The sequence below is a fragment of the Arachis stenosperma genome, chromosome 7, assembly GCF_014773155.1.
Source record: "Arachis stenosperma cultivar V10309 chromosome 7, arast.V10309.gnm1.PFL2, whole genome shotgun sequence".
Classification (NCBI taxonomy): domain Eukaryota; kingdom Viridiplantae; phylum Streptophyta; class Magnoliopsida; order Fabales; family Fabaceae; genus Arachis; species Arachis stenosperma.
Window position 1 is genome coordinate 2,785,144 of NC_080383.1, and position 27,757 is coordinate 2,812,900.

At 31.5% G+C, this 27,757-nt stretch overlaps 6 protein-coding genes and 1 non-coding gene across 7 annotated transcripts; 4 read left to right on the forward strand and 3 right to left on the reverse strand.

Annotated features, from left to right (window-relative positions):
• Positions 1-579: 579 nt before the first annotated feature.
• Positions 580-2,320, forward strand: LOC130942243 (uncharacterized). The gene is made up of 2 exons (XM_057870960.1): positions 580-944; positions 2,058-2,320. The coding sequence occupies exons 1-2, from the start codon at positions 694-696 to the stop codon at positions 2,179-2,181; spliced, it is 375 nt and encodes a 124-aa protein (XP_057726943.1). The 5' UTR covers positions 580-693; the 3' UTR covers positions 2,182-2,320.
• A 372-nt stretch (positions 2,321-2,692) lies between these two features.
• Positions 2,693-5,586, reverse strand: LOC130942010 (uncharacterized). Its single transcript, XM_057870673.1, has 3 exons — positions 5,461-5,586; positions 4,009-4,374; positions 2,693-3,084 (listed from the first exon to the last, which is right to left on the reverse strand). Exons 1-3 carry the CDS (start codon positions 5,549-5,551, stop codon positions 2,945-2,947), a joined length of 597 nt encoding a protein of 198 aa, XP_057726656.1. The 5' UTR covers positions 5,552-5,586; the 3' UTR covers positions 2,693-2,944.
• Positions 5,587-7,509: 1,923 nt separating this feature from the next.
• Positions 7,510-13,089, reverse strand: LOC130941813 (uncharacterized). Its single transcript, XM_057870412.1, has 14 exons — positions 12,954-13,089; positions 12,720-12,781; positions 12,323-12,520; positions 12,034-12,131; positions 11,614-11,789; positions 11,338-11,516; positions 10,650-10,994; positions 10,510-10,574; positions 10,300-10,348; positions 10,034-10,190; positions 9,268-9,352; positions 9,117-9,186; positions 8,410-8,550; positions 7,510-7,961 (listed from the first exon to the last, which is right to left on the reverse strand). The coding sequence occupies exons 1-14, from the start codon at positions 13,051-13,053 to the stop codon at positions 7,626-7,628; spliced, it is 2,061 nt and encodes a 686-aa protein (XP_057726395.1). The 5' UTR covers positions 13,054-13,089; the 3' UTR covers positions 7,510-7,625.
• Positions 13,090-14,357: 1,268 nt separating this feature from the next.
• Positions 14,358-22,913, forward strand: LOC130940289 (DNA mismatch repair protein MSH5). The gene is made up of 33 exons (XM_057868394.1): positions 14,358-14,423; positions 14,771-14,802; positions 15,135-15,229; positions 15,430-15,510; positions 15,586-15,658; positions 15,838-15,901; positions 16,164-16,318; positions 16,431-16,532; positions 16,611-16,638; positions 16,715-16,746; positions 16,836-16,893; positions 17,081-17,167; positions 17,583-17,639; positions 17,919-18,020; positions 18,107-18,151; positions 18,519-18,596; positions 18,866-18,916; positions 19,000-19,081; positions 19,497-19,570; positions 19,650-19,749; positions 19,853-19,949; positions 20,105-20,194; positions 20,280-20,344; positions 20,452-20,587; positions 20,918-21,004; positions 21,249-21,310; positions 21,418-21,479; positions 21,802-21,855; positions 21,942-22,027; positions 22,378-22,409; positions 22,487-22,510; positions 22,586-22,701; positions 22,821-22,913. Exons 1-33 carry the CDS (start codon positions 14,382-14,384, stop codon positions 22,911-22,913), a joined length of 2,442 nt encoding a protein of 813 aa, XP_057724377.1. The 5' UTR covers positions 14,358-14,381.
• On the reverse strand, positions 22,692-24,986 carry LOC130940290 (GDSL esterase/lipase At5g55050-like). The gene is made up of 5 exons (XM_057868395.1): positions 24,706-24,986; positions 24,215-24,357; positions 23,777-24,010; positions 23,443-23,689; positions 22,692-23,338 (listed from the first exon to the last, which is right to left on the reverse strand). Exons 1-5 carry the CDS (start codon positions 24,947-24,949, stop codon positions 23,118-23,120), a joined length of 1,089 nt encoding a protein of 362 aa, XP_057724378.1. The 5' UTR covers positions 24,950-24,986; the 3' UTR covers positions 22,692-23,117.
• TRNAF-GAA (transfer RNA phenylalanine (anticodon GAA)) lies at positions 24,051-24,123 on the forward strand. The gene has a single exon. It is a non-coding gene; the product is annotated as a tRNA-Phe (tRNA).
• Positions 24,987-26,508: 1,522 nt separating the features above from the next.
• Positions 26,509-27,669, forward strand: LOC130941210 (uncharacterized). The gene has a single exon (XM_057869629.1). The coding sequence runs from the start codon at positions 26,509-26,511 to the stop codon at positions 27,667-27,669; it is 1,161 nt and encodes a 386-aa protein (XP_057725612.1).
• The last annotated feature ends 88 nt before the right edge of the window (positions 27,670-27,757 follow it).

Sequence of the window (27,757 nt, forward strand, 5' to 3'; positions counted from 1 at the left end):
GCTGTATGCACAAGGCGGGATTCGAACCCCCAACACTTGCTTAAGCGGACTAGTGAGCTAACCACTAGACCAATCCAACTTAGTTAAAAAATTATTAAGAGTCAATATTTGATGAAAGTAAAAAAAAACTGAGGATTAGTTTTGGATAAAATACAAAAAAAAAACCGAAAAACCCAAATTAAAAGATCCGATTTGTATGTTCAAAAAATTTGTCTCTTACCTTTAAATTTCTAAACTTAAAAAAAAAATAAAAACTACAAATCTAATAGTCAAATTTATAATATTCATATAAAATAAAAATACACAAAACTTTCATATTATTGAAAAATACTAGTACTCCAATACAAAAAATAAAAGAGGAATGTTAGGAGGCCAGCAATTTTTAGGATTTATAGCCATCAAATAGCCATCAATGAGGTTTTTAATGGTGTGAGATTAGTGTGATATTTCATCCAATGGCTCACTCTTTTTTGTTGGTTACATGCTGGTTAGAATTTGATAAAGTTACTAGTTCTAAACTTTTCCAAAATAAAAAACCCACTAAAGTGACCTCTTTGCAAAACAGAATCAAATATCGGATTCCCAAACCTTATCCCTACAAAAGTGTTAGCCACAACTATCTTTTCTGCACCCTTCATAAGAAACACAAAAGCTTAAACTAAAAGTTATTTTCTTTTTTATTTTTTCTTCCAAATGTGGTGTCTCCAGCTCCATTATTCTTCATTGCTTCCTTGGAATTCAAAACTCAAACCTTATCATCAGAAACTACAACACACTACAAGTCTATTACGGCTTTATAGTGTTCCACAATTGAAGAATAATCAACACTTTCTATTAAGAAGAAAACCCAACAATAACATGGCACTTCCACATTACATTGTTGTTGCTGCTGCTACTTCCCCACCACCAGAACCCGTTGACATGTCAGTCTTTCTCCCAGTAAGGTTAGATTCTGTAAATACTATCATGAATTATGGAATATTATTATATTTTTTGTTACCAACATGAATTTGTGTGAAAAATTGTTGCGACTCATTATTCTGTTCATTATTGGATGGAATGTAAACTTAATTCGAGCAGAGTTTATTCAATAGTGGATAATCAATAATGAATAGCTACATAATAAAATTTAAGCATATTTTTTTAGAGTAAAATAATAAATAAGCATTTAAAATTTACATTTCAAATAGATTAATTTCTAAAAAAATAAATACCAATAACCTTTATAATTAGGGGGTTATCCAGATAATTGATTTAATCGTGAGAGAAATTAAAATATTTTTTTAAAAATATTTTCTAATAATTAAAATTTAATATATATAATTGATTAAATCGTGTTATTTTTGTCAAAATTAGGCCAGACAAATTAATTATTTGATTGAAAAAATGATGAATCAAATTTTAAACCGATCTAAATTTATTTTTTTATAAAAAATTACTATAATATCCTTATTATAGAAAATGACTAAATAACTTCTATTAGAAAGTCTATGGGACAACAGTTTTTTAAAGAAAAATAAGCAATTTTATACCATTAGCTCTAATTTCACACAATTAAAAATACTAATGATAATTAATTGATGGCTATAAATTACAAAATTTGTTGGCTTCCTAGCACTCCTCTATATTAATTTTAAAAACTCTAAATCCTAATTTTATGACGGCTAGAAATAAAAGACTAGAAATTAGGATTCTCAAAATTAATATATATAACAAGAGTATTTTAGTTATTTTCTATACAAGGATATTATAGTCATTTTCTATAAAAAATAATATTAATTTAGACTAATTTAAAATTTGATTTATTATTTTTCGGTCAAATTAATTTATCCAGACTAATTTTAATAAAAATAACATAATTTAATTAATTATATGTATTAAATTTTAATTATTAAAAAAATATTTAACAAAGGCGTTTCTTTATCTGAGTGGTTCTTATAATTTTTTTTTTGGTATTTGCTCCCTTATATTATTTGCTCCCTTATTTTTTATATTTTTTTTATGTTCGGCATTGAACAATTACAAGGAATTGAACTTAAGTTTTGTTTGTATTTCAGTGCTCTCCTTCTATCATTTTATTTGATTACAAATTTTTTGGTGCCGGATTTGATCACGAAGTACTTCGGATTTGATGAAACAAATAAAGATGAAGAGGAAGACGAAGACAAAGATAATAACTAATAAAAAAGTCACAAATTAAGAAACATGTGACAAATTGACAATTGATGAACCTTCATTCTTTCGTATTTTTAGTTTATATTTGTGTGATGATTAATTAGTGTCATATATAGTTGTTAACTATTAATTAAGTCTAATTTTGATACATTAACAATATAAAATATTTTATATAGTCATTTAATCATATCTAAAAAATTAATAATTATTTTGTTAATGTAATGTTATATAATTAGATATATGTATAAAATTATTTTTATTTTTTATGCTAACAATGTATTAAAATTAAATTTTCATTAATTAAATTTTAATATAAAATAATGCCTTGACGGTGGAAATACTAACATAGTAACATGTCAAAAACTTTTAGAAAAACCCCAATGACTTGCCCAGTGAATAGGTAAGTATCCGAATGAATTAGCCATGTTAAGATCTATCCCTACTTCAATTATTTGGCAACGAAATTAAGTAACCTAATATTAATAATAAAAAATATAGTTTTAATAATAACATTATAATACTCATTTCATAATTCAAATACAAAAGATAAGTTTCATGAACGAACTTACAATGCTTGTAACAGAACAAGCTAATAAGACACATAATTAAGAAATACATGCAAATTCCACAAGCTAGGCTTTGCTGCTCCATAATCCATGGTATATTATTGAGAATATAGCTAGATACCATCATAATATTAAATATATGCCATAAACATATATATTGACTATAGTTCATAGTTCATTATTTGAATTATTTCATTGGCTTCTTAATTACCAACTTCTTCATAACCTTTTTTAACACCCTCCTCATCTGTGGTGCTACTCCCATAATCAAATTTTGAAGGTCTAATCGTTTTGCGATGCTTAATATTTCCATCCAAGTCGTAGTAGTTCTTCATCATCATTTCTACATTTTTTTTTATGATCAAAGTTAAAAAGCTGAAATATAAACATGTAACGAAATTGTTGCCACATAAATGAGTTTAATTTAAATCAAATAACATTTTTATACGGTTATTTAATTATATTTTTCATTTATATGAAGTTAATAGTTAAAAATTATTAAATTATTTAATATATTTGACTAAATTATTATTTAATAATTTTTAAAGATAATTGTACGTGAATTCACCATAATTCGACTCTAACAATCATTTCAAAAGGACTACAAAGTTTTCAAACAAAAAAATACCCTTTTTAATCCTGATCTTTATTTTTATGGAACTAATTAGTCCTTGTGCTAAAAAAATATTAATATAGAAATTAATCAGTCCCATAAAAATAAAGACTAGGAGTCGATAATAGCAAAAAATATCATAAGTCACAAAAAAAAAACCAAAAAAGGTATTTTTTTAAGAATCTAGCTGTCTTTTAAGATAATTATAGGAATGACAATACCATCCAAATCCACGAATACTTATCCCATCCCTACCCGCTTGAGGCGGGTTCTTGGGAAGGATGGAGCAGGGTCGGGTTTAAGTAATATCCACCCGGCCACCCCGCTATATATATAATATATATAACTTTAATATATAATATGTATAATATATGTAAAATAATTAATAAATAATTAATAATATTGTATCATATTTAAATTTTTATATATTATGTATACGATGATGGTTATATAAATTTTGAAATTTAATTTTATTTATTGGATTTTAATAATGATAGGGGCGGGTACCCGCAAGAACGAATTAGGATTCAACGTTTTACTATTCACGGATAGAAGCGGGATGGATTTTATGCTAGTTGTTGTACGGCCGAGCGGGATCGAATAGATAATTATCATATGCGGTTTATAGTTTTTTTCAAAAAATAATTATCTTACCTGAATTTTGCGAATTTAAAGATTGAGGATGAACTGATTCAATGGAATATCTTCTGTAACGCCGATGATTATAATCACTTTGGTGACGACTATAATCATCATCATCATCTGAACCGTCATCATAATCACTGCCCCCACGGCGGCCGCCTCTCGGATAATTACCATACCTCCCCGAACCACCACGGCCACCATAACGCCCATAACGATGACCACTGTTATATTCGCCGGAACTGAAGTCCTCATCATCAAACTCCTCATTGGGCTCAGGCCCAATAGTAATACCCCATTGCCCATTTGGTTTGTAACCCACAGATGAATCACTTGTCAAATCTTTTAACGGATCACTTTTTTCATCATTCATGTCCCCTAAATAGCAAACAAAAAAAAAAGTTTCTTAAAAGAGACATACATTATAGTATATATACTTAAAAAAAAAATAGAAACTAAATTAGTCGTAATATATATTTATTTATATTATTTTATATATTTAACAAAACAATTAACAATGAAATAATAAATCTTATCAGAGTATGATAATTAAATTTGACATAATAAAATAATAAATTTTTCTTACAAAAGTATAATAAAAAAATGGGTAATTAAAGTATACTTTTTGTCCCTAAAGTTTGGCAAAAGTTTTAAAAATATCCCTAAGTTTTATTTTATTTTAATTTTGTCCTAAAAATTTTTTATTTGCATCAAATATACTCTCGAAGTCGTAATTTTTAAAAAATTTAATACTAATCTAACAATAATACATGAAAATTATGTTTGATTTGCTTGTATTGAGAGTTATTCTTATGAAATTGTTATTGTATTGGTCTTAAATTTTTTGAAAAATTATCTGTTAGGGGGTATATTTGATGTAAATCGAAAACTTTTGGAACAAAATTGATACAAAATAAAATTTAAGGGTATTTTTAAAAATTTTGTCAAACTTTAGGGATAAAAAATATACTTTACCCTAAAAAAATTATAAATACTATATATGTATTCATATATGGTTGTTGATTTTTTTTATATGTAATATATATATATATATATATATATATATATATATATATATTGTTTTTTTATAATATTTTTTAATCCAACAAATTAATGACTAATTTGTTACAGATTTAAATAATGAATTACTATATACATAAAGTAAAATTCGAATCCAATACTTGGCTAATAAGCTAACAACTACATCAACCAACTTTGGTTATATGTAATATATTTGATTATACTTACAATAATGCAAATTCAAATTGTTTCATGGTTGTGTAAATCTTGAAAGTTATTTTAGTTAACGATAAAATAGTAAAATCCACTGCTACACAGAATAACAACTTACAAGCTAAGCCATAAACCCTAGATTATTTTGACATTAAAGGTGAAATCACCGATATACATAAAAATCATACTCTTTGTATTTGTTTGGATAAAAGAATTAATGAGAAATTTTACCGTGAAGTAATTCATGGGTCAAAACATGAGAAGATAGAACAAAAGCGAAAAGAAGAACAAAGGAAATATATGTCTTCAAGCTACTCATCATAGGAGTAATTCTGATATTGGTAAAGCAATTGAAAAAAAAAAAAAAAGAAAAAGAAAAAGAGAGAATGGTACTACTTAGAATAGAGAGAATGAATGATATGATATATTTTCAGGTTTATATATAGGTTGAGAAAGCATAAAACCATATTCAATAACAATGTACAATCGATCAAATTTAAATGGTTAGCCACATGGCTAGTATAGAAAGCCAAGAGTCATGCATAATATTGTAGAAAAAATATTATACTACTATTTGACATAGAAATTAAGATAATTTTGTGGGGTTATTATTTATTTACAATTATTTATTTATTTATAATTCTCATCATAACAAACTACATATTTGGTAAGATAATTCATAATTGTTATGTTATTTCAAAAGTTGATGTTCTTTGGACAAAACTTTTAGTTAAATCAATTGTTTTATTTGTCTATTTTATAGTTAATTATTTTGATTTAATTAAAGGGAATCTTTGCCTTATATAGTAATTATAATTATTATAATGGTAATCAAGGATCCCAATTCAAACATGCATATGGTCACTTTGCCGGTCTATGAAGCCAAGAGTCAAGTATATATTCTCGAAATATATTATTTTATCAATTTATATTATATATTTTACTAAAAATTAGTCATATATTAAAATATAATATATATATATATATATATTAAAATTTTATAAAATAATACATATATTTATACACAAAATATATAATGATTTATTTTTAATATACACATAATATTTTGTTTAGTGTATATATATATAAATCACCAAAAAAAATAATATAAATTGAAATTGGAATAATTTTTAACCAAGAGTCAATTATATATTACTTTTTACAAATTTGCTATCTTTCTTCAAATATCTCCTTAGAAATTATTTAGTCTCACTATCTACGAAAAGAGTAACATTTATTCACTTATTATTTTTTTTTTAATTTATCATGGTATTTTCTGATTCGATAGACTAAAGACTAATCTGATGTAGTACTGAACTTTATTTAAGAGTTTGTTGCTGACCAATGAGTTACTACATACATAAGGCAGGATTCGAATTTCCAACACTTGTTTAAGCTCACTAATGAACTAATCACTAGACGAACCCAATTTGGTTATTTATTCACTTGTTATTTAGCAAATCAAACATCGATAAGTAATTTTCTTTATAGAAATAATTTACTTAAGAAGCTTTTTAAAATTTAAATTTGTGTATGAGACTATTACTTTGTTTTGAGTTTTGGAGGGGAGAGAGAGAGTAAAAGCAAATAATAATAATAATAATAATTTAAAAAAGAGAGTCTAATATGTAAACATTTTTTGTTAATGTGGAGATAAAAAAATAGTTGCAGACTTGCAGCTAAATAATAATAATAATTTTATGGTTAGTTCACTAGCCCACTTAAGTAAGTGTCGGGAGTTCGAATCCTGCCTTGTGCACACAGCAGCAATTCATTGGCCAGCGGTGACTCCCACGGCGAATTAGTCAATTAGTGTTTGGCCTGTTGGGTTGGAGGATATCGTGAGAAAAAAAAAAAATTATATTCCGAACATGGTATGATACTATGATGGTAACACCTAAACCAGGAAGCAAGCAAGTTGAATCCTGCAAGAACATAGTCTATTAATGAATTATAATGATCTAGTTCTTTGAATTTGTAACTTAAACATTTGAAATTGATAATTAAATATATAGTAATTTTTTTAAAAAGATGTTGAGGAAGGAGAACTGGAGAAGGGTTAAAGTAACACTTGGCATTATTTGCTATCGAATATGAATACCCAAAAAATGATGTTGGTTATCCTAAATATTTAAATAAGCACAGTGAAGACCAGAAAGTTGAAGATATAAATGCAATATAACAATAATACCATGCATGATGAAAAAAATAAATAAATCATTATTGTGATAAAAAACTAAGATGCCAAAAGCTTCATATTGATGAAACATGTAGAAGGCATTCATATTAAGTTGCTACAAAGTTCAACAGTAAAGTATTTGGAGAAGAACAAAGAAAATTTACATTTATCTGCTATAGAATGTGAGAACCAAAAAAGGTGTTGTAGCATGCTTATCCTAAGTAAGTGCTGGCGCGGCGAAGCTGTTATTTGTGTCGAGAGACGAAGATTTGATAGCAGGCGATTGGCATCCAGATGGAGGACTATGTAACTTCTTTGAAAACAGCAATGACTTGCCTTCAAAGAAACTTGAGAAAGATTGTTTTGGCTTTTCCTCAGAATTCATCTGATCTTTGGTTACAGGACTCCTTAACAGTTTATCTTTGCCATTAAAGATAAGCCTAATCCTCGCAAGACGGCTCTTTGGTTCATCTACAGTTGATTCTTCTGGCTGCTTCATCATTTTCAATGCTTCCTCAGGATTCAGTAACATTGTCTCCACTGTTTGATACACCTACACGGGGATATGATTGATACATTCTTGAGACAAATATAGATATCATATAGTTGCAGATAAAAACTACCATCATGCACTCAGATTCATAACCTTATATAGTGAATGAATTAGACTATAAGCTCTGCTTCAATTCAGTTTTGATTTCCTGCTGTAGGAAAATGCGAAACAAAGAAATGAAAACAAAAAATGCAACTTTATTGTTTTCACTTTTTCTCTTCGCAAAATCTTGAAAATAGAAAATAAAGAAAATGAAAAAAGAAATCAAACAGGCTGATCAGACCCATAGTTGGATACATTACAAAGCAAGGGTGTTTTCTGCTGGGTTACATATTGTCATATTGACCATTTCATTTTTGTTCTTCAATAAATCACTACTTGAGATTCCTCAGGAGGTTTTGAGGTGCTAGTTTAATGAAAATTAGTCACTTATTCTAAAAGTACCCACCTGGACAAGGTCATCAATGTGCTCACTCAATTTGCTGCTTTGACATGTGGAAACTATGTACTCCTTGCACTCATAGAATAACTTTGAGAAGTCTCCATTACTGGATAGCATAGGTTCTGCATTCGCAATGCCTAAACCAAGCTGTATAAGCAGATCAAAGATTAGACATATGTCTTTTAAAAAGAGTTGAGAAATATTAGAAAGGCAACAAGTGGTATAACTGTTGATGAATAAAGAATAAGTAAGCTATTAGAGAAATCTAGACAACTTATAGAAAGAAGAGAGAACAAGCAGAACCTCAATCAAGAAGAGTGCATATTGTGATTCATAATTTGAGCAATATTTTGGCCAATACACACTATTTTCTTTTAAAGGATATGAAATAATCAAACATAAGAGTACACCTGTGCTACCTGAAGTTTTGTCAACAACCACCATAGATAACCCGAAAACCTATATTAGAGTTCAACACAGGCTCTATGGATATACTCAATAATTTCTTTCCTATGATCTACATTATAGTCAAAATATTCAGCTCTAAACACTTCGTGAATTCCAGTCTACTACATCAAATATAACAACTAACAAGGATATATGCTGAGACTTGAGCATGGCAAATTCATCAGGGATGTGATGACAGATGCCTCAAAATTATACCAGAGAAAACAGTTGCGATAATAATAATTAAAACATAGAATAGAACTTACTAGAGAAACAAATAGCTGTCTAAAAAACTCAGAAGTATGGATCTTTTCAAATGCATTGAGGATGCCCTCCCTGCAGCAAAATGTAAAAGGACATTCAAGTGATTGGATTTAAGTGGAAAATATAAACCCAAAAACTATTATTTGGACTTACACCGCCAATTCTTCATCAAAGAGGGGTGCCTGCTTGACAGCTGGGACTGGTTTGGATGTTTCCCATAATTCACGCCACAAATTACCTGTCATCAACAAAGTAATGGAATTCAGAGAAGTTTTCTGATATCAAGAGAACACAAGTGCCCATCTTTTCTCCAATTTTCATGAATTTGTTTCTCCAGACATTTTTAATTTAGGCATTCAGTTTAGAAAAAGGCATTTAATTTAGGGATCATATATCTTATAACAATGCCATAAAGGTTGTGACTAAGATGTCAACATTCTCAACTCGATGGTTTTCTCAAGGAAGGTAGATATCTGAATGAAACCTTAATATCTATGCTAACATCATTGGGCCAGCAACGAATTTATTAATTAATATTTTGTTTTTGAAAACAAGTTCTGCGGTTCTGCCATCAGACATTTTAAATCCAAAACAGAACAGCTTACTATTATAGTTCAACCATCCATCTACGCCATACAGTATGGATTCTGCATATCTTCCTCACAAGGCATCAAAGTATGTCCTCCACGGAAATTAGATCCATAATGAATATATAAATGATGATAAAATTTATAAGAATCCGGGAAAAGGTTCCCCATAATTGGTGTCCGGATACAGTGAACAAGATATTTTTGTGCCAAGCATAGTATTAAACAAATTTATCAAGTGATGATTTTATGTCGGTATAGACAAAGACCAAGCAACCACATTTCAGCTGATTTTAAGTAGCAATATACAATGTAAAGGATCATTAGTACACCTTCTTTTTGCATTCGTCGACTTAGGCAACCTCTGCCATCAAGTGATTCACCAGCGTCAAAAACATCACTATCCTCAGCAGTTGCCTTAGTTTGTGTCCAGTCCGGAGGAGAGTACCACCTTACAAAATCCTCCAAAATACATCCAGGATTTGCAGCCTAAAATGTGGTAACCAACAGAAGAAATGTTGATAAGTACATTAAGAACATTCAGAGTAGTCAGAAGCATGCAGAATAATTTAAAGTTCCCTTCAAGGGAGAGCTTGACCTTGAAAGCCTGCATGTCGGAGAGGAGTTGAGAACACCCAACACCAACACTGAACATAAATGGTAAGGAAAATTATCAAGAAATGTGAACTATCTCTCATTTCCATGACATACACATGCACATAATTCACACATAAATGAAATGAGAAAATGGATTCATAATTTACTGAAGCTGAATATCATACAAATCTATCTGATTTAGGGAACATACCTCCCTGTCCGCAGTACAAACTCCTCTGTTTCTCTGATTAGATCTTCTGTAAGCAAAGGCCCTTCCTACATTAAAGAAAGTTCTTGAGTAAGTTTGAGTATTAATCATATTATATGGCACAAATGAAAAATCTATCAAACCTGGGTAGCAGGACAGTAAACAGGCTCGCCTGTTTCCAACAATGTCAGATCTCTAGCTGGTCGAACTGCACCAAGTCGCAGAACAAGATCGCCAGTGTTAACTCTAGCATATAGAACAGGACTTGAGGGACTTCTGACTTCAGAATTGATTGGTTCTTTTATGTTTGAACTAGCTTCCATCATCATAGAATCCAGAGTCTCAGTGGCAATAACACGGAGCCTTCTCCGAGAGATGCAACAGTTAATTACTTGAAGTTGTTGATACAGAAGACATGCCTTCAGGTCTGGAATATCATCCGGAGGCACTCCAGGTAAATATTGATCCTCAGACCAATGTTTTCTGAGCTGCATTAGTAAGAAGACGAAACCAAAATATTATATTTTCAGCTGGTAATTAAGAAACAAAATAAAGCAGTGGCAATACTGAATATTACTTCAGTTCTAGTTAGAAGTTTGAAACCAGAAGTGCTTCAAAGATTTCTTTCTTTTTTCAAGGACAAGTAGATCTCAATTTATCCTAAGAGAGAATAAAGATATAGTTCTACCAATGATGATGCATTTTATTAAAAAGATATTCACTTTATAACTAACAGTTACTTAAGATAATAGATGATAACTTATATATGTTAAATGTATTGGGTTGGGTTGATAACAAAGGGTTAATGATATCAAAATGAGTTAAACATACTTCAGCAACAACCCTGAACCAGAAAAGAACCATTTTTCGAATGGACTTGAAGTTTCCAATGATTTCAGCTAGCTTAACAACAAAGCTTTCAGGAGGAGCACCATGAATGTCTCCCCACAAAGATGTTATGGAAGTTTCCCCTGGATTGGAGTCAATCTTTCGACTGAGAAAATCTCCCTCTGTCGATATATTGCAAATATTATATTGAGAGTAAAAGACCATCACTGAACAATGAGTAAAAGAGAAAAATGTTGTAAGTTTAGTAATGCAACATACCCGGATCAAACAGAGCTTTAATCAAATTCACAACTCTCTCATCGCCACTAAACTCAGAGGTAAGTTTGTCTTCCTTTTCCCGCATCACTAAAGCCTTCACTGCTGAGAAACTCAAGGCTGGTGAACTTACTGGCGAAGCTGTAAAATCTTTCAATGACTTTGTTGTGCTTCCAGCCCTATTAAAATGTTCACAAAAATTTTAATGAAGAGGCTAGTCATATCGTTAAGCTGAAAATCTTTGTCATGATAGAAATGAGAATCTTGTTGTATTGAAAAAGAAAATTGCAGTGAACAATTGAGAGTGCCAACTTTGAGCAATAGGATGCAGCAATCATTGGTCTTTGAGCATCTCCTGGGAAGACTCAGGAAAAAAGGGGCAATAAAAAGGTAAAAGAATTGCAGCAAGTAAGTACAACTTACTCAAAAGCTATAGCCAGCTGCTTCAGCACAGATGACTTAGGAATTGGATCTTTTGTATCAGAAGTTAAGCTTTCAACCAAGGGAATTGCTTCTGCAGCCTATGTAAAAAATTCCAGTCATATATTATAAAAGAAATCAATGTGTAATTAAATTGGAAATGTCAAAGAGACCTCAGTTGTGTCCTTAAACATATGATTCATAATAAATAAGTAAACATTACTAACTCATGACAACCACATCATGCATTCTGGATTATATTATATTTTATTTTTTTAAATTACTTTTTCACCTTGGCCTCAAGATCATTCTTCATATTCAGGATGTACAAATTTTCATCATAAAATGGAATTGCCATGTTTGCATCCCCAACTTTATCTTCAAATTCTTTTCTCCCAATTCGAATATTCTTGAATCTCTCTTTCCAATCCTTCTTCCTTCCTATATGAGGTGATTCCCTCCCCTTTATATTATTCAACTCACTGCAAAGCTGCAACATGCCAATACAAAATTCAACATTTTCCAATTTTCTCTGAATAATAGTTATCAAACTCAAATATACAACAAAAGTAAAAAAAAAAAAAAAAGTTTGTATAGTACTAGTTCAAAACTTCAAATTACATGATAATGATAATGATAATAAACAAATTCCAGAAAGCAGAACAATAAACAGTGTAATGGCGATTCACCTTGTGAGGAGATTCAATTTCAAATTCCAGATTCTTAGTGAAGCTGTTCTCTTGATCTTCTCCTATAAACAAATTGAGTCAATGCAATTCTCTTAATTTTCTATTCTCTTACACAAAAATAGGTAAAAATCTGAAAAATAAAAATAATAGTAAATGAAATTAAAAATAGCGGAAAAGAAAATTAAGACAAAAGAAAGATTTGCTAAAATTGTGTGTGGCGAGAGAAGAACTAACCTTGATCGAATTTGAAGTCGCTGAGAATCCGCTCCGCTTTTGCAGCTGCGGAATGAAACGCCATTCTCGCTCTATACACAAAGGTTGGTGGTGCCTCCATTATCGTATATTATCACGCGCCGAAGGTGCGCACGTTAGCCTCACGCTCCTTCTCAATTGCTACTGAACCAGCCATATATATAGCTAGAAGAAGAAGAAGAAGAAGAAGAAGAAGAAGAAGAAGATGGCCGGCGTTAAATTCGTTTCTTCAAATTCGCGCCGGTTCTGTCACTTTCTTTCTCTGCATCACTATCCATAACTCCCATGCACTTTGATGTTACGTTAATTAATTAATTAATTACGTTAATTAAGTTAATTACTTTATGACAAAGTTGTAGTCATGTATATCAACGGAGTTGACTTATTGTTTTAATTTTAGTTTGACCTCTCTTGAATATAAATATATAATATATTAGTCAATAAATCCAAAATATCTTGTATTATCAGCATAGGTCGTAGTGTGCTTCCAAATGGAGCAGCTTGTTGGAAAAGATGATAATTACGATGCAAATAAGGAGATTATTTGCACCACCATTTCCTTGTTTGCTTCCTTTTTTTTTTAATGAAAACAAAATTATAAGTACATTTTATTAAACGCAAATTAATCAAACTTTAGTGTAACACAATATATAAAACTCAAATCATCTCCCGACCAAGCTAAAAAAAATTTATATGATAGAGAATTTTGTAGAATGCTAAACACTGAGTTTTGGAGTAATTCTCTAAAATATGAGATTAAAAAAATTATTTGGGACGAATGTACCTTATTTTTAGGGGGTAAATTTATTTAAATAATAATGTCTTTTATTCTTTGACCCAAAAAAAGTGTCTTTTATTTATAATTCGTCTAGTAAATTATTAGTATAATGATATTTAAAAAAGAATTTGAATCTTCTAAATTTTAAAGTTTATTTTAAAAAGTAAAGTGTGATCTTTTATTATTTATTTCATAAAAAGAACTAAAAAAAATATAAAAAAATTATTTAAAAATAAGAGATCACACTTTATTTTATAAAGTAAAAATTTAAAATTTAGAGGATGTAGATTCGAGAAGAAAATTACCAAATACTACCATTCATTTGTAATACACTGATCTGAGTACAAAGAAAATAAAAATTGACTTAAGCATACCCATCAAATTAAATTAACCATGAAGGATTATGCTTTCTATATCTTTTATGTTTTGGGCCTACGAGCCCATTACTAAAGGAACAAGCCCAAGATTCTCGACTAAAAGATTATAAAAGGCCCATTCTACAAAAAGCCAATACTCGTTAGGATAATTGTTTTTAATTTTTTATAGTAAAAGAAAACCGCGTAATTTTACAATTTTTATACACAAAAATCAAAATCGCAGCTCGCAGAAAGCGAACGAGATTGCGCGCCAAAATGGATGACAACGACGTGGAGGACGTTGAAGCCGTTCCTCAGGTGTCTCTTTCATGCATTCTTCTTCGATTTTCACTGTTTCGTTGATGGCAGAGAAAATGAAAGAAAATTTTGAACGAATCACTAGTTTTTTTGTTTTGTGTTTTTTTTTCTACTTCTGCTATTTAGTTTGCATTTAATTTAGCTGAAAAACTTGAAATGGCGCTATTATTTGCTGAGATTAATAATTAGTTGTTTTTTGTAGATCGCGCTCTTACTCAAATCGTTGATCTGAAATATAACACTTTGATGAGCTTTAATATTAAAATTACTGTTAATTGTAGCAATGGATTTTTGTGAAACAGTTTTGAAGAAATGACAAGTATTCTTGTTTTGTGGTAAAAATGCAGGTTTACATGGCTTGCATCTTACACGGTCACAGGTAAACTTGTTTAATAGCTCAATATTGCAAATCTTGCTTAAAACTGTTCTGTGTAAAAGAAGCAAAACTATAGTTAGTTTTCTTGCCTTAGAAATTCAATGGTGCAAAGAACTATAGTAAGAAGGCCATCTTGAATATAAAAATAATGCACAATGTGCTAATGTTTTGGGAGAAAGCCATTAGATGATTGATTATAAACGTTATATGTTGCTGAATGTTCTTGCTCTTGTCCTGTTACTCGTAAATCGTATTCACCAGGATTTTTCTTACTTGAAATGGAAACTTGTGCCTGAATTCGAACCTTGTGATGATTTCGTAATCATTCATTCCAGAATAGGAGTTTCTTACTATGATTCCAGTGTTCGCCAACTTTATGTGCTTGAAGTATGGGATGATGGTGACAAGCTTTATCCAGTAATTGATATGGGTATGCTTTCGTTCTCCTTGTTATATTAAAGTTTAGTTTTAGTTTCTATATTCCTTGTCAGGGTCATGGATGAGTTATCTTTATACTAAAAGCTCCATTGTTGCACTTCATATACCCGTTTTGATTTGAGGTTGAGTGGTTTCTTTTATTGGTATAAATTGTAGTGTATGAATATCTCTTGGCTTCAATTATTTGTGCAGTGAAATATCAAGCAAACCCTGTAATCATTTATACAAGCTCTAAATGTGAGGAATCCTTCTTATCTGCTCTGCAACGAAGTGGTAAATTGCACATCATGCAGTTGACTTATGAAAAACTAGTTTCTAGGATACTTTTTACCTATTGAAGTGATGCAGATGAAGCAGGCGAGGCTCCTCAAGTAAAACTTGTTAAAAGCTCAATATTCAGTTATGAGCAAGCATGGCATAGGTATTGATGCTGCTGTGATCTTAATGAGAAACTTTAATTACATTTTTGCATTGCGCTTGTCAATAATATAAATATTTACTGATAGGCATTGATTTGCATAGATATTTTTTATTCCATGGTATTTTGGATATGAAAATTTGATAAAGCTCTATTGCTTGGTCCATTTCCTGATTTTACAGATTAATTTACCTGCGAGTGGTGGGAATGGATGAAGGATTAAATGAAAAGGAGAGGGTTTACTATGTAAGTTTGAAAATGATTGATGTTAGTCATTTGCATCTTTATGTGCTATCATAATAATGGACCGTTCAAGGATCTTTGGATGGTCGCCTTTTAAGTGCATGCACTTAGATCATCAATTCAAAGCTTTATTTGTGAATTTGTTGCTTGCATTTAGTCTGTTATGGGAGACATCCCTGTATCCAGTTATTAGTGTAATAAACATGAACAACTTTATACCTAATGCCACCCTTCTTTTTTACTATTGTCCCTGATACAACTTCAGTTGAGTTCTATGATGGACATGGGAAGTGAAGTACAAGTTCGTGCTGGCGGTGGTCTTCTTGCAATATTAGAGAATGAAAGGATTGTAGATACTCTTGAGCAAATGGAATCTGGAAACACATCAATTACAGTAGATTCGGTAGCAGAAATTTCACTGTATCCTTTTCTTTATTCAACTCTCTCTTTTATATATATATATATATATATATTCCGTCTAAGGGAATGATGTCAAGTTCAAATTATGTCTTCCTTTAAAATAGAGATACAGACATAAGTTTCTCAAACTTGATGTAGCAGCACATGAAGCATTACAAATATTCCAAATGGACAAGCACCCTAGCCACATGGGCATTGGTAGACCAAAAGAAGGGTAATTATATTCACTCTTAAATATTATACTTTGAATGAAGATTATGTAAATATCTGAAACAAAATGTCTTAGTTGCAGGTTTTCAGTATTTGGAATGATGAATAAGGTTTGACGGATTTGTTATAATTCAATTCAGTGAAGCAGTTTCTTCTGAAATGACAAATCCTTTGTCCTGTATGCAGTGTGTGACTCTAATGGGTAGACGTCTTTTGAGGTAACGAGTATTAATGAGATTGATAACATGTATATCACTCGGAATTAAGAACTTTTGGTAACATTTCTTTTTCTATCTTCTCATTTCAGAAACTGGTTCATGAGGCCTATACTTGATCTTGAAGTTCTGAACTACCGTTTAAATTCTGTATCCAATTATAGCTCAGTATATGTGTTCTAATTATATTATAATAATCAGCAGAATTATAGACTTAAGTGTGGAAGATAATTTCTACTTATTTTTTTCTTCCTTTTATAAGTGATATGGCTATTTAGTCTAATATCACATGTCTTCATGTTCGTGAAAGTTGCTGATTTTCTTTGACGGGAAATAGGTATCTTTCTTTCTATGCTCAGAAGAATTGGTCGTTTCTTTACGTGACACCCTGAAATCTGTGAAGGATATTCCCTACTTGCTAAAGGTATGGAAGTTGCTCTCTTATTAAAAAAAAAATCTTATTTCCTTTTTCTCCTTATATAGGTTTGTACTAGTCTGACTATACTCTCAGATGGTTTATTCTTGAAGCTCCTCTTTCATAGATTATAGAATATGATCATTTAATTTTTGTTAATTTCAAGATCTTTTTTCCCTGTGGAAATGAACCGTATAAGTTTTGAAAGCATGTTGTTTCTCTTTCCTTTGAATGTACCATAAACATGTTGTTTCTTTTTCCTTTGAATGTACCATAAGTGCTGGATCATGACGTGTATAAGTACTGCTGTTTGGTAGTGTCATAAATTGCGATATAATTTCCAAGTTTTATCCATCTTTTCATTCCTCAAATATGATGTTTCGGTATACTAATACTTTAGAATATTCAATTTCAATGAGTGAAGAAATTTGACTCTCCGAGCTCCATATGCACCAGCTCTGATTGGACAGCTCTTCTCAAGGTAAATGAATAGAGAATGCTTTCTAGTACTGCTTCCTTGTCTTGTTTGTATTCCTTTTTACTTCTATGTGTTAAAAGAAATCAATATTTTGGACTTTTGAATTTATATTTACGTGACTCTCTATTGTATTTCATGGAATCATAGGTTCTTATTATGCTCGAACAAAGTAGTCGATTTTTCTGTGCTGTTCAAAAATGTCTATCATTGTGGAAATATGCCTTGATCATCACATTTGTAGTTTTTGCCTTTTTTTTTTTAAATGTTCACTTTATCTTTTAGAGTATCTGTGCGCTGTTGCATTTGGGAAAGATATTTGAAGTTGGGATTTCAGAAGGTCTTCGAGAAGAACTGAAATACTTGAATCTGGATATTGTTGAAAAGGTAAATATTTTGTTCTTTTGAAATGCAATTACATAGGTCCTTTGCGGTTTTGCCTAAATAACCTTTTGGGTGTAACATTATTGCAGGCAAGTTCATCCATATCAACGGAACTTGCCTATGTCTATGAGCTGGTAGGTTCTATTTGTTTCCTTTCCTACTAATTATCAAAAAGAAAATGCACACAAGACATGAAAGATGGCATTTTACTGTTCACGTCTCTATTTATTTTGGATAAATTACTGTTTAATTTTTTTAACTTTGTTTTGAACAAAGGACTCCGATATTCAACACTGCGTTTACTTATTCTCAGCAGAATATGACTCGTTTTCAAAAATAGATGCATGTTTAAATGGAACCTCATTTTACATGACAGAGAATACAGAATGGAGAGGCATCTGTTTCATCAGAATTAAAAGTGAATGCAATGGGGTGGCTTGTTTAATTTGAGGAGTATTCCTTCACTTGCATTCCAGTTTTAACAAGCAGTGTCTTTTGCAGGTAATTGGTGTTATTGACGTAAACAGAACTAAAGAGAAGGGATATGCAACAATAGTGAAAGAAGGTTTCTGTGATGAGGTTAAAGCCAATTTACTTGTTCTTTTCTTCAACTTAGTACCAATATAAAGAATTTAGGTAATATGATCATCCAATTCAAATTGAATTTCATGTTTCATCTAATTTAGTAACTAGATAAGATTTTAACAGAAGATTTAATCCATAGAAATCGATATCGAAGATAATTCCACTCTGCATTTTTCTTCATTCACGGTTAAACTTTGTTTCTATGTGGTCAGATTTTAATTTTAGAACTTGGTATAAATTTGTTTCCATTTCTTTTTTGGCAGTTGGATGAGTTGAGGCAAATATATGAGGAACTGCCAGAATTTCTCCAACAGGTTGCTATGGTGCATTCTTTAATTTGTTAAAACAAGTATTTATATTTTTTTCTTCATCATGAACATGGTACATATTTTTGCAGGTTTCATCATTAGAATTGGCACAACTTCCTGTTATATTCAAGGACAAGCCTATTCCTTGTATAGTTTACATACAGCAGATAGGTATTTTGATTTTACTGATTATATTTGTATCCTTAAGAAGCAAGTGATGGTCCAATGGGTCACTTAGTCCATGTCGTCTTGTCTTTAAGTTCTTCAGGGTCTTGAGTTCAAATCCTGCTAAAACCTGCATTTGGTTTTATCCTTTTTTATAAAGAGAGTACCCAATTCACCTTTTCCGCAGCCAAAGTTGTGGGCATCATGGTAAAAGAAAGTGAACAGAGCTAATAAATGTTAATGCTTTAAAGTTGCCAATCACAGTCTAACAGCTAATTTCACCTGTAGTTTTTCAGATTTCATGTGGCTATATTTGATGTAGAATTAAATATATTTGTGATGGAGATTCTCCTGTACTAGTGATTGAAATTTAATTTAGCTTTAATTATTTTTTGTTACTGTAAAATTGTGTTCAATATAGGATATTTGATGTGTATCTTTGAAGAAAAACTTGAAGAAACCACTCTGGAGAAGCTTGTGGATTGGGAATACACAGTATGTTGATGTTTTCACCTGGTAAACAAATTTATGTAACTGATATGTTCTATTTGGACAACGTTAATTTCAAATATAGTTTTGTGACGCAGATGTAGAGACAAAAAGATACTTTTATCGTACACCAAAAACAAGAGAACTGGACAATCTTCTAGGAGATATCTATCATAAAATTTTAGGTATTAAAATCATATACTTCATATTTCCATGATGTTTTTCATTTTTGGGGTAGTTATATTTGGTCTCTGGTGCAAATCTTATTTCTAATTTGTATCTTGCAAGATATGGAGAGGGCGATCACAAGAGACTTGTTTTCACATATAGTTCTGTTCTCAAGCCACTTGACAAAGGTGGCAACATTTGCAGCTGAACTGGACTGGTAAAAGAAAATTGCTTGTATAATGACTGGGGATTAACTTCTATTTCTAATAACAACTAAGTCTTGACCACTAAACGAAATTAGTTACATAAATCAAAAGCCAATAGTGTCTTGTCACTTTCGTTGACTTTATTGCCTGATTATTTTTATTTCAGCTTTCTGTCAATGGCATTGGTTGCTCGGCAGAACAACTATATCAGGCCTTTGTTGACTGAAGAAAACTTACTCGATATAAAAAATGGAAGGTTCAAACATTCCACCTTCAAAAGAACCTCTCTAAAATGGAAGACTATTAAGATGGTTGATGGTGAAACTTTATTCTTTTTGTAGGCATGTTCTGCAGGAAATGACTGTCGATACTTTTATTCCTAATGACACCAAGATTCTTCGTGATGGTAAACTGATGTAGACATACATAATTATCATCGGCTATATTATGTCCAATAAACTTGGTTTCACCAAATTGACTGTTTAACCCATATTCAATTGTTCTTTCCATCAGGAAGAATTAATATCATCACCGGTCCTAATTTTTCTGGAAAGAGTATCTATATAAAGCAGGTGGCTTTAATTGTTTTTCTATCCCACATTGGTAGTTTCGTGCCAGCGGATGCAGCAACAGTGGGTCTGACAGATAGGTATGAATTTCTTGTAACCTAAGTAATTCTGAGACAGCTTCTACATCCTGGCTTTGCTTATATCGACTATGATGGGTGTTGCTATGTTCATCAATTATCAGTCGTTAATATATATTAAAAAATTAAAGGAAAAATATCTTAAATATATCTAGTATAACAAAATTCGATTAGCTTTGTCATTTTTACATAATTTTTTAGAAAATTAAGTGGTTTTAATATTTTTCAAAAGAGAGCACTCTAGAAGGAGGACTTTAATTTAGGTGAAAGGAGGAACAATTTTATCTGTTGATCCTAGTTATTACTTATTACATTATCTTTACAATGCTGCAGAATATTTTGTGCAACGGGAAGCAGGCTGATGACAGCAGAACAATCAACATTCATGATTGATCTTCATCAAATAGGAATGATGCTAAGGTATACCGAAAAAAACCTGATTAGAGTAAGGCCAATGCATTGATCTAGCCATGGCCCTAAGCAGAAAGGGTATCTTCTCTCCTTGCATCTGACCTTTGAATGATGAGCCATTCATTTCATAATCACAGATGTTCTTCAGTATGGTTTTATCAAGACAACAAAATGGATGAAGGGTTCCAGGAGAATGTAGTGTAGTGTACTAAAATAACACTAGTTTTTGTTTAATTTTGAGGAAAACCTGCAGGCATGCTACTTCACGATCTCTATGTCTGGTGGATGAATTTGGTAAAGGGACTCTCACAGAAGGTCAGTATCTCCAGTGTTTATGAAGCATCTAATTTCACAAATATGTGGATTGCAGAATTTGTTGCACATGCTCGTTTTGGCCATAAATGCTTTTGATCCCGTTTCAGATGGCATTGGTCTGCTAGCTGGGACCATAAATCACTTCGTAACGTATGATGAACCACCAAAGGTAAAGCACTTCATTATGGTTTGCCTTCACCTCTTTGCTTGAAGCCAAATTGAACTTGCAGTATTTGTAATACGCAGTTCAGCTTAATTTTTAATAATTCAAAATTTACTTGTCTCTTAAAAAGAAGACATATTACTTAGTGAGAACAATTTCAGAAATGACATTGAGGAATGTTACCTGAAACTCTACGAGTCAAATTGCATTTCAAATTTATACAAAACTGGTTAAATGAATATATGGCAATTAGTTATTTGTTCTCTTGCTGAAACTGAGGATTTCCTCATGGGAGACTCCAATGGCTCATTTGTTGTGATTTTTGCAGGTCTTCATATGCACTCATCTCATGGATTTATTGCAAGGGCATTCTTTGACCAAGGTTATTGCTTGTGCATCATAGTGGAGTTTAAGTTTTCAAGGTTTCAGCTGAGTCATTGTGATCATAATATCTTTGAATTGTTTCAGTCTCAGCAGATTAGCTTTCATACAATGAGTATACTGAAGCCCGACGATAATTCCACATGTCTTGAAGACATTGTATTTTTATATAGGTATCTTTTTCTTAATTCTGCCATTCAGTATGCTAAGAATTACATTAACCATCATATGATCACTTATGCCAACCAAATTAACAGATAAATTTTGCTAACATGCATGTTTACTAAACCTAATAAATGCAATCTCTTTGTCCTCTGGAGACGGCACACTGAACACCAAAATATAAACACTTGAGCATGCATATGTTTCAGTTAGAATAATCTGCACTAAATGATAATATTTGATTCAATCAATTATAATGGTTTTCTTGTGAGTATTGGTTATTGAAATTACTAAGTAAAAATTGAAGTAATTCTGTTTTCTAAGGAGTTTTCAGCCTTGCTATTATGATATTTGTATGCAGGCTTGTTCCAGGACATGCGCATCATAGCTACGGTATTCTTTTGCTTTAGTAATATAATGTCTGTTGAAAAACTAATGAAAATAACGTGGGATTTTGGTGTATCATCCAGGACTGCACTGTGCACTGCTTGCAGGTGAAATTATGCTATGATCTAAATATATTTTTTTCAACTTTCTATATTCTGACGCAAACTACATTGCTCATGCAGGTGTGCCACATGAAATTATAAAAAGAGCTGCAGTTGTGTTGGATGCTGTTGCAAATAACATGTGTGTTGAGCGTCTATGCAATGATAACATCACGGCACGAGATCATCAGTACAAGGTATCATTTAAATTTCCAGAGTCGAAAATTACAGGGATAACATTTTGAACATGACATTTGCTTAGTGTTTCCTTGTCCTCAGCATTTAGACATGTTTATGTTTCTGGACTTTGATGCAGAATGCCATAGAGAAGTTGTTGGAATTCGATATTGACAAAGGCGATTTAAACCAATTTTTTGATGATGTATTTTCTCTATCTCTTAATCCATGATCAGAGTCTAGTTGGTAGTTTCTCCATCAACCATTAGGTTAACTAAGATAATAGATTGGTCAAGTATAGGGGTGTTCTAACTTCTAACCTTGTAACGAATCCGGTTCTGTTTTCTCTTATTTCTGTCATCTACATTGCCCCATTGACAACGAATTGAACAAAAGAATGTTGTCCAACCAGACAAATTATTGGCGAAAATTAACTTCAGGCTGCAACTAGCTGTCTCATGTTAATAGGAGACGTGTACTTTGAAGAACCATCAAACATTTTGTCGACAAAGATACGATTAGCTGCCTCTGTAGGATGGAACAAATCCCAGAAGATGTGGTCTTGTCTATTGGAACAAAGATTTGACAGTGGTAAGCAAAGACCCCTTGCATTCAGTTCCCCAAATCCACAACAAGCAGCTTTGATCTCTCTAAATCCTTAAAGGAGAAAAAAAAGTTTATCATGATCGTTACTTATAACAATCTAAAACACCAAAATATGATATGCATAGGAGAGAATATCATATTATAATTAATAGTACCATAGGAAGCTGGATTCTGAATGAGGTCCATATGAGCAGCATAAGTGTCAAAGAAGGAGTAAGTAATGTCCCTATTCTCAAATTGCCATTCCTTAAGCATGGATTGAAGGCCTTCGTTATATTTAATTGACCAATAATTGCCATCTGTAACGCACTCCGTTTTGTTCCTGACCCTAAATACAGGGGTACATCCAAGTGCCCCAATGCCAGCTATCTCAAATTTACGAGCACCAAGATTGTATAATCGCTGCCAGAAATAGATAAAAAGAAAGTTAACAAGATAACTAGGCACTGTAAAAGTGATTATTATACCGTATATATTAGCTTGACTAACCTGTAGTTGTACTTTGAGTGAGAAAACCATGGAATCCAAATACTGCTGTGGAGTGATTTTCTTACGAAGATTTGATGATTGTAAGTAGCCAAAGAGATCATTGCTGCCAATCACCACTGCGAAAATTGATTTTGAGAGACGCTTTTGTAGAGCAGCATCTCCTGCTTCTCGTTTCATATCCTCGTACACAACTGAGTAGTAAGTCACTTGTTTTGTCAACGGTATTGCCTGTCTCTGCAAATAAAATTGTGCATAGCAAACTCTATAATAACTTGCGGGGATAGCTCAGTTGGGAGAGCGTCAGACTGAAGATCTGAAGGTCGCGTGTTCGATCCACGCTCACCGCATTTTAAATCCAATTTTTTGGGTTCACCTTGGTAGAAAAATAAAATGTTGGCCAAAATAAATAATAGTGGAGAGATGAAAAATGGAACTTACAAAACGTTCATCTGTGCCATTGAATATTCCTGCACCTGAGGATGCAAAGCTAACACCATCCAAGGACACATTGTTTTTATTGGCATTTGATTTTGCAGTTAGGGACAGGTAAGGTGGCGAAGTTGCCAATCCCAATTTCTCAGCTGCCACCCATCCATATCAACCAAATACTATTAAACTATTATGTCAAATAAAAATAAAAATCTATCTACAAGCAATGTATAACTAAAATATAACAATTTTCAATATGGTAGCTTGAAGTCAAAATGGCATCAAGAGTTGGAACTTGGAACAGTATATAGAATTTATTGGTCTAAGGGGCTAATCAGAAACCTTAATAATATAGTTTCCTTAAGTTTGACTTCATCTACATCTAAATCCCATGTTAGTGTCCCTTTTTATATATCTAAATCCCATATGTGTGTAATCAACAAATGATTGTAAAGCTAACAGTAATGGAATCATAGTAGATGACTACTATATATACTTACAAATGAAATCAGCAGCATTCTTGCCATTGCTGAATCTGCCATTGGGTTTATGAGTTGGAAAATCAATTCCATAGTAAGGGTGATCAGCTCTTGCAACAGAGATTCTCAAGTAATTGTTGTTGCCAACATCAACAAGTGAGTCTCCAAACACATAAACTGCTGGAACCACCGTTTGTTCACCCTTTGAAAATCCACCTCTAATAACAAGGAAGATGAAAATCAAAACTCTAGTACCATAACTCATCTTGGATTTTTTATGTGTGGAGCAAAATAGAGTTGAGTTAGTTATTATATATATATTCCAAAATTAGATAAAGGGTACACGTTTAAGTGTGAAAAGAAGAAAAAAAAATAATGAAAAGAGAGATTTGATTGAAAGTGGAACAAATTAAAGCACTCTCCAGAACTCAACCCACAGATAATTATTATTTTATATATTTTATTAGTTATCATGATTTATGAAATAGTAACATGAAGGTGATATGATCTTATGTGGCTGATGATGATAAATTAACCTTCAAAGTCACATCAAAATTATATGACAAGCTAAGATTTCATTCATCAGCACAAATAATTAACACCACCTATATTCTATATTAAAAAAATATTACCTCATTTTCAATCTACTATTAGTGGGGCGAATTAATATATATATATTTCATTTTTTAAAGCTATAGAAAGAAACTGTATAGAAATTTCAATTTTTCACACAGAATAATGCAATTTCACTATTGAAAGCAAGCTTCAACCCACTTTTTGATGAGACCAATGCCAAAAAAAAAAGGCCTGTGATTCGGATTCGCTGCAATATTGCCACCCCATGTTGCTCCCACTTATATATTATGCTTTTACATATTCCTATTTAATTAGAAATTTCTAAGCATAATGGAAATATGGAATCAACCAACATATCAAACCGTACTTTACCGAAAGTTATCGATCATGTTTCTGGGTACATTAAAAATCAATTATAAATAAATTTGATTATATGTCTTATCTTTCATTATTCTATTATAAATTGATGATTCTAAATAAATATATAATAACTGATTTAATAATTACTTTTTAATATATATTTTTTCATATTAAATCATAACTTTCAGAATGCAGTACTATATAATAACATGGCCTTAAAAAGCTGCACTATATATACATATATATCTAAATCCAATTTTGCATAGAGCATTATTAATTTGAGAAACCAATAGTGGTCCTAGTAGTTTAGCCAAAACTAAGAAAGTGTACATTAATTACAAAAATAAAAGTTCGTGTCACAATGAGATTGATCTTAGTGATAAATAATTTTGATTTGATTAAACAGACCGACTTATTTATTATAATCCGGTGTGCGATTTAAATAGAGTATAAATGATCCGAATACTAAATGAGAAAAAAAATTAAAATTTATGTGTCTAACATTTTTTGTTAGTACATTTTTTAAAAGGCTCAGGAAATAAAGCCTTTTAATTTGTCTTAGCTCAAAATATATATGTTGCTATTAAATTACTCTTTCACCTTAGTTTATAACAACAATAAAGAAGTCTTGTGGCCCATAAATTTAACCTAACAGAATACATAAATTTAATTATAATTTTAGTCTTTATTATCTTATCTTTATCTTATCTTTAGTTGTTCTTATCTTTTCTTTATTTATTTTTATCTTTCATAGGACAATATTCTATATATATTTTATTTTACCCTCATAATTTACAACATACTTCAATACAATTCAATCAATCAACAATCAATAATATTTTCATTCTTAGCTTTTAAACAAGTAAGTCATCGTTGATCTTAATCACAATGGCTACAATGTCTAATGACGAGTTAATAGAGATATTATCTTGGTTACCTGCAAAAGCAATTCACAAACTCAAATCTTCTTCAAAATTCTTTTTAGAACTTCCAAAAACTCCATACTTTGTAGCAAAACAAGCAGAAAACTCATTGAAAAAAGATCGTCCTTCATGCTTCTTCATTCAAAGAGATGACATTCTAAATCACAACGACTACGTCGAGTTGCATCCTTTGTCGGGAGAGGAACTCTCCTCCGGCATCCCTAAAAACATGCTACAATTCATCGCAAGCTCGCGGCTCAAAATTCTAAGCTCAAGCAACGGTTTACTCTTTTGTCTTCATCGAACAGAATTGTTTATCATCAATCCAGCAACTTGTTACCTTTTACACATTCCCCTCCCCAACCACTTGCAGCAGCGAGGGAATCTTCATAGTTTGTCCATGACATTGGAATGCGACTTTGAGGATTACAGGTTGATTCTTTTTGACAATGAAGAATGGAGTTCACATTTTGATTGCCATGTTTATAGTCATAAACAAGGTGTTTGGAGTTTAAGGAAGAACCGTTTTTTTGCTGGATCTAGAGATTTAAAATTTAACATGCCTGTGATTTGCAATGGCGCCATTCACTTCATCTCGGATTGCTTTAGTTATCTTGCTAAAGATAGCACTCATTTTAGGCCTTATATCATGTCTTATGAAATCACAAACGGCGATGAAGATGGAAGTGTTGAAACCAAGTTATTAAGGGTTCCTAAAGAAGCAAGAAGGGGCTCCCATGATGACAATTACCGTATGAATATTTTCAAATGGGGAGTAGTTACTGGCCATCAAACTATTTGCTTAGTGAGATTGAGAAAGCGTGTGTTTACGGTTTGGATTCTAACGAACCATGAATCGAGTTCGTGGAGAAAGATCTTGAAGGTGAGAGTGAAAGGAATGTGTTTAGTGGAACAGAACCCTGAGATCAGAGGCTTTACCGTTTTGAATGGTGATCTTGTTTTTGCTACGGAGAAGAACGTTTATGCATATGGTTTAACTAGTGACAAATACATGGTGCTCTCGGAAATTTGTGACCATAGGTGTGACTCTGTATTTATTCGTTTTGTTCCTTATTCAGATACTCTTCGTTCATGTGGAATTAGTGTCAAAAGTTTGCGTCCTTAAATGACTTAATTAGGTTTACATAATTAGAAGATGAACAAGACTCTATATTTAGATTCTGAATTTTCTTTTGGCCGTGGTTGAATTTATC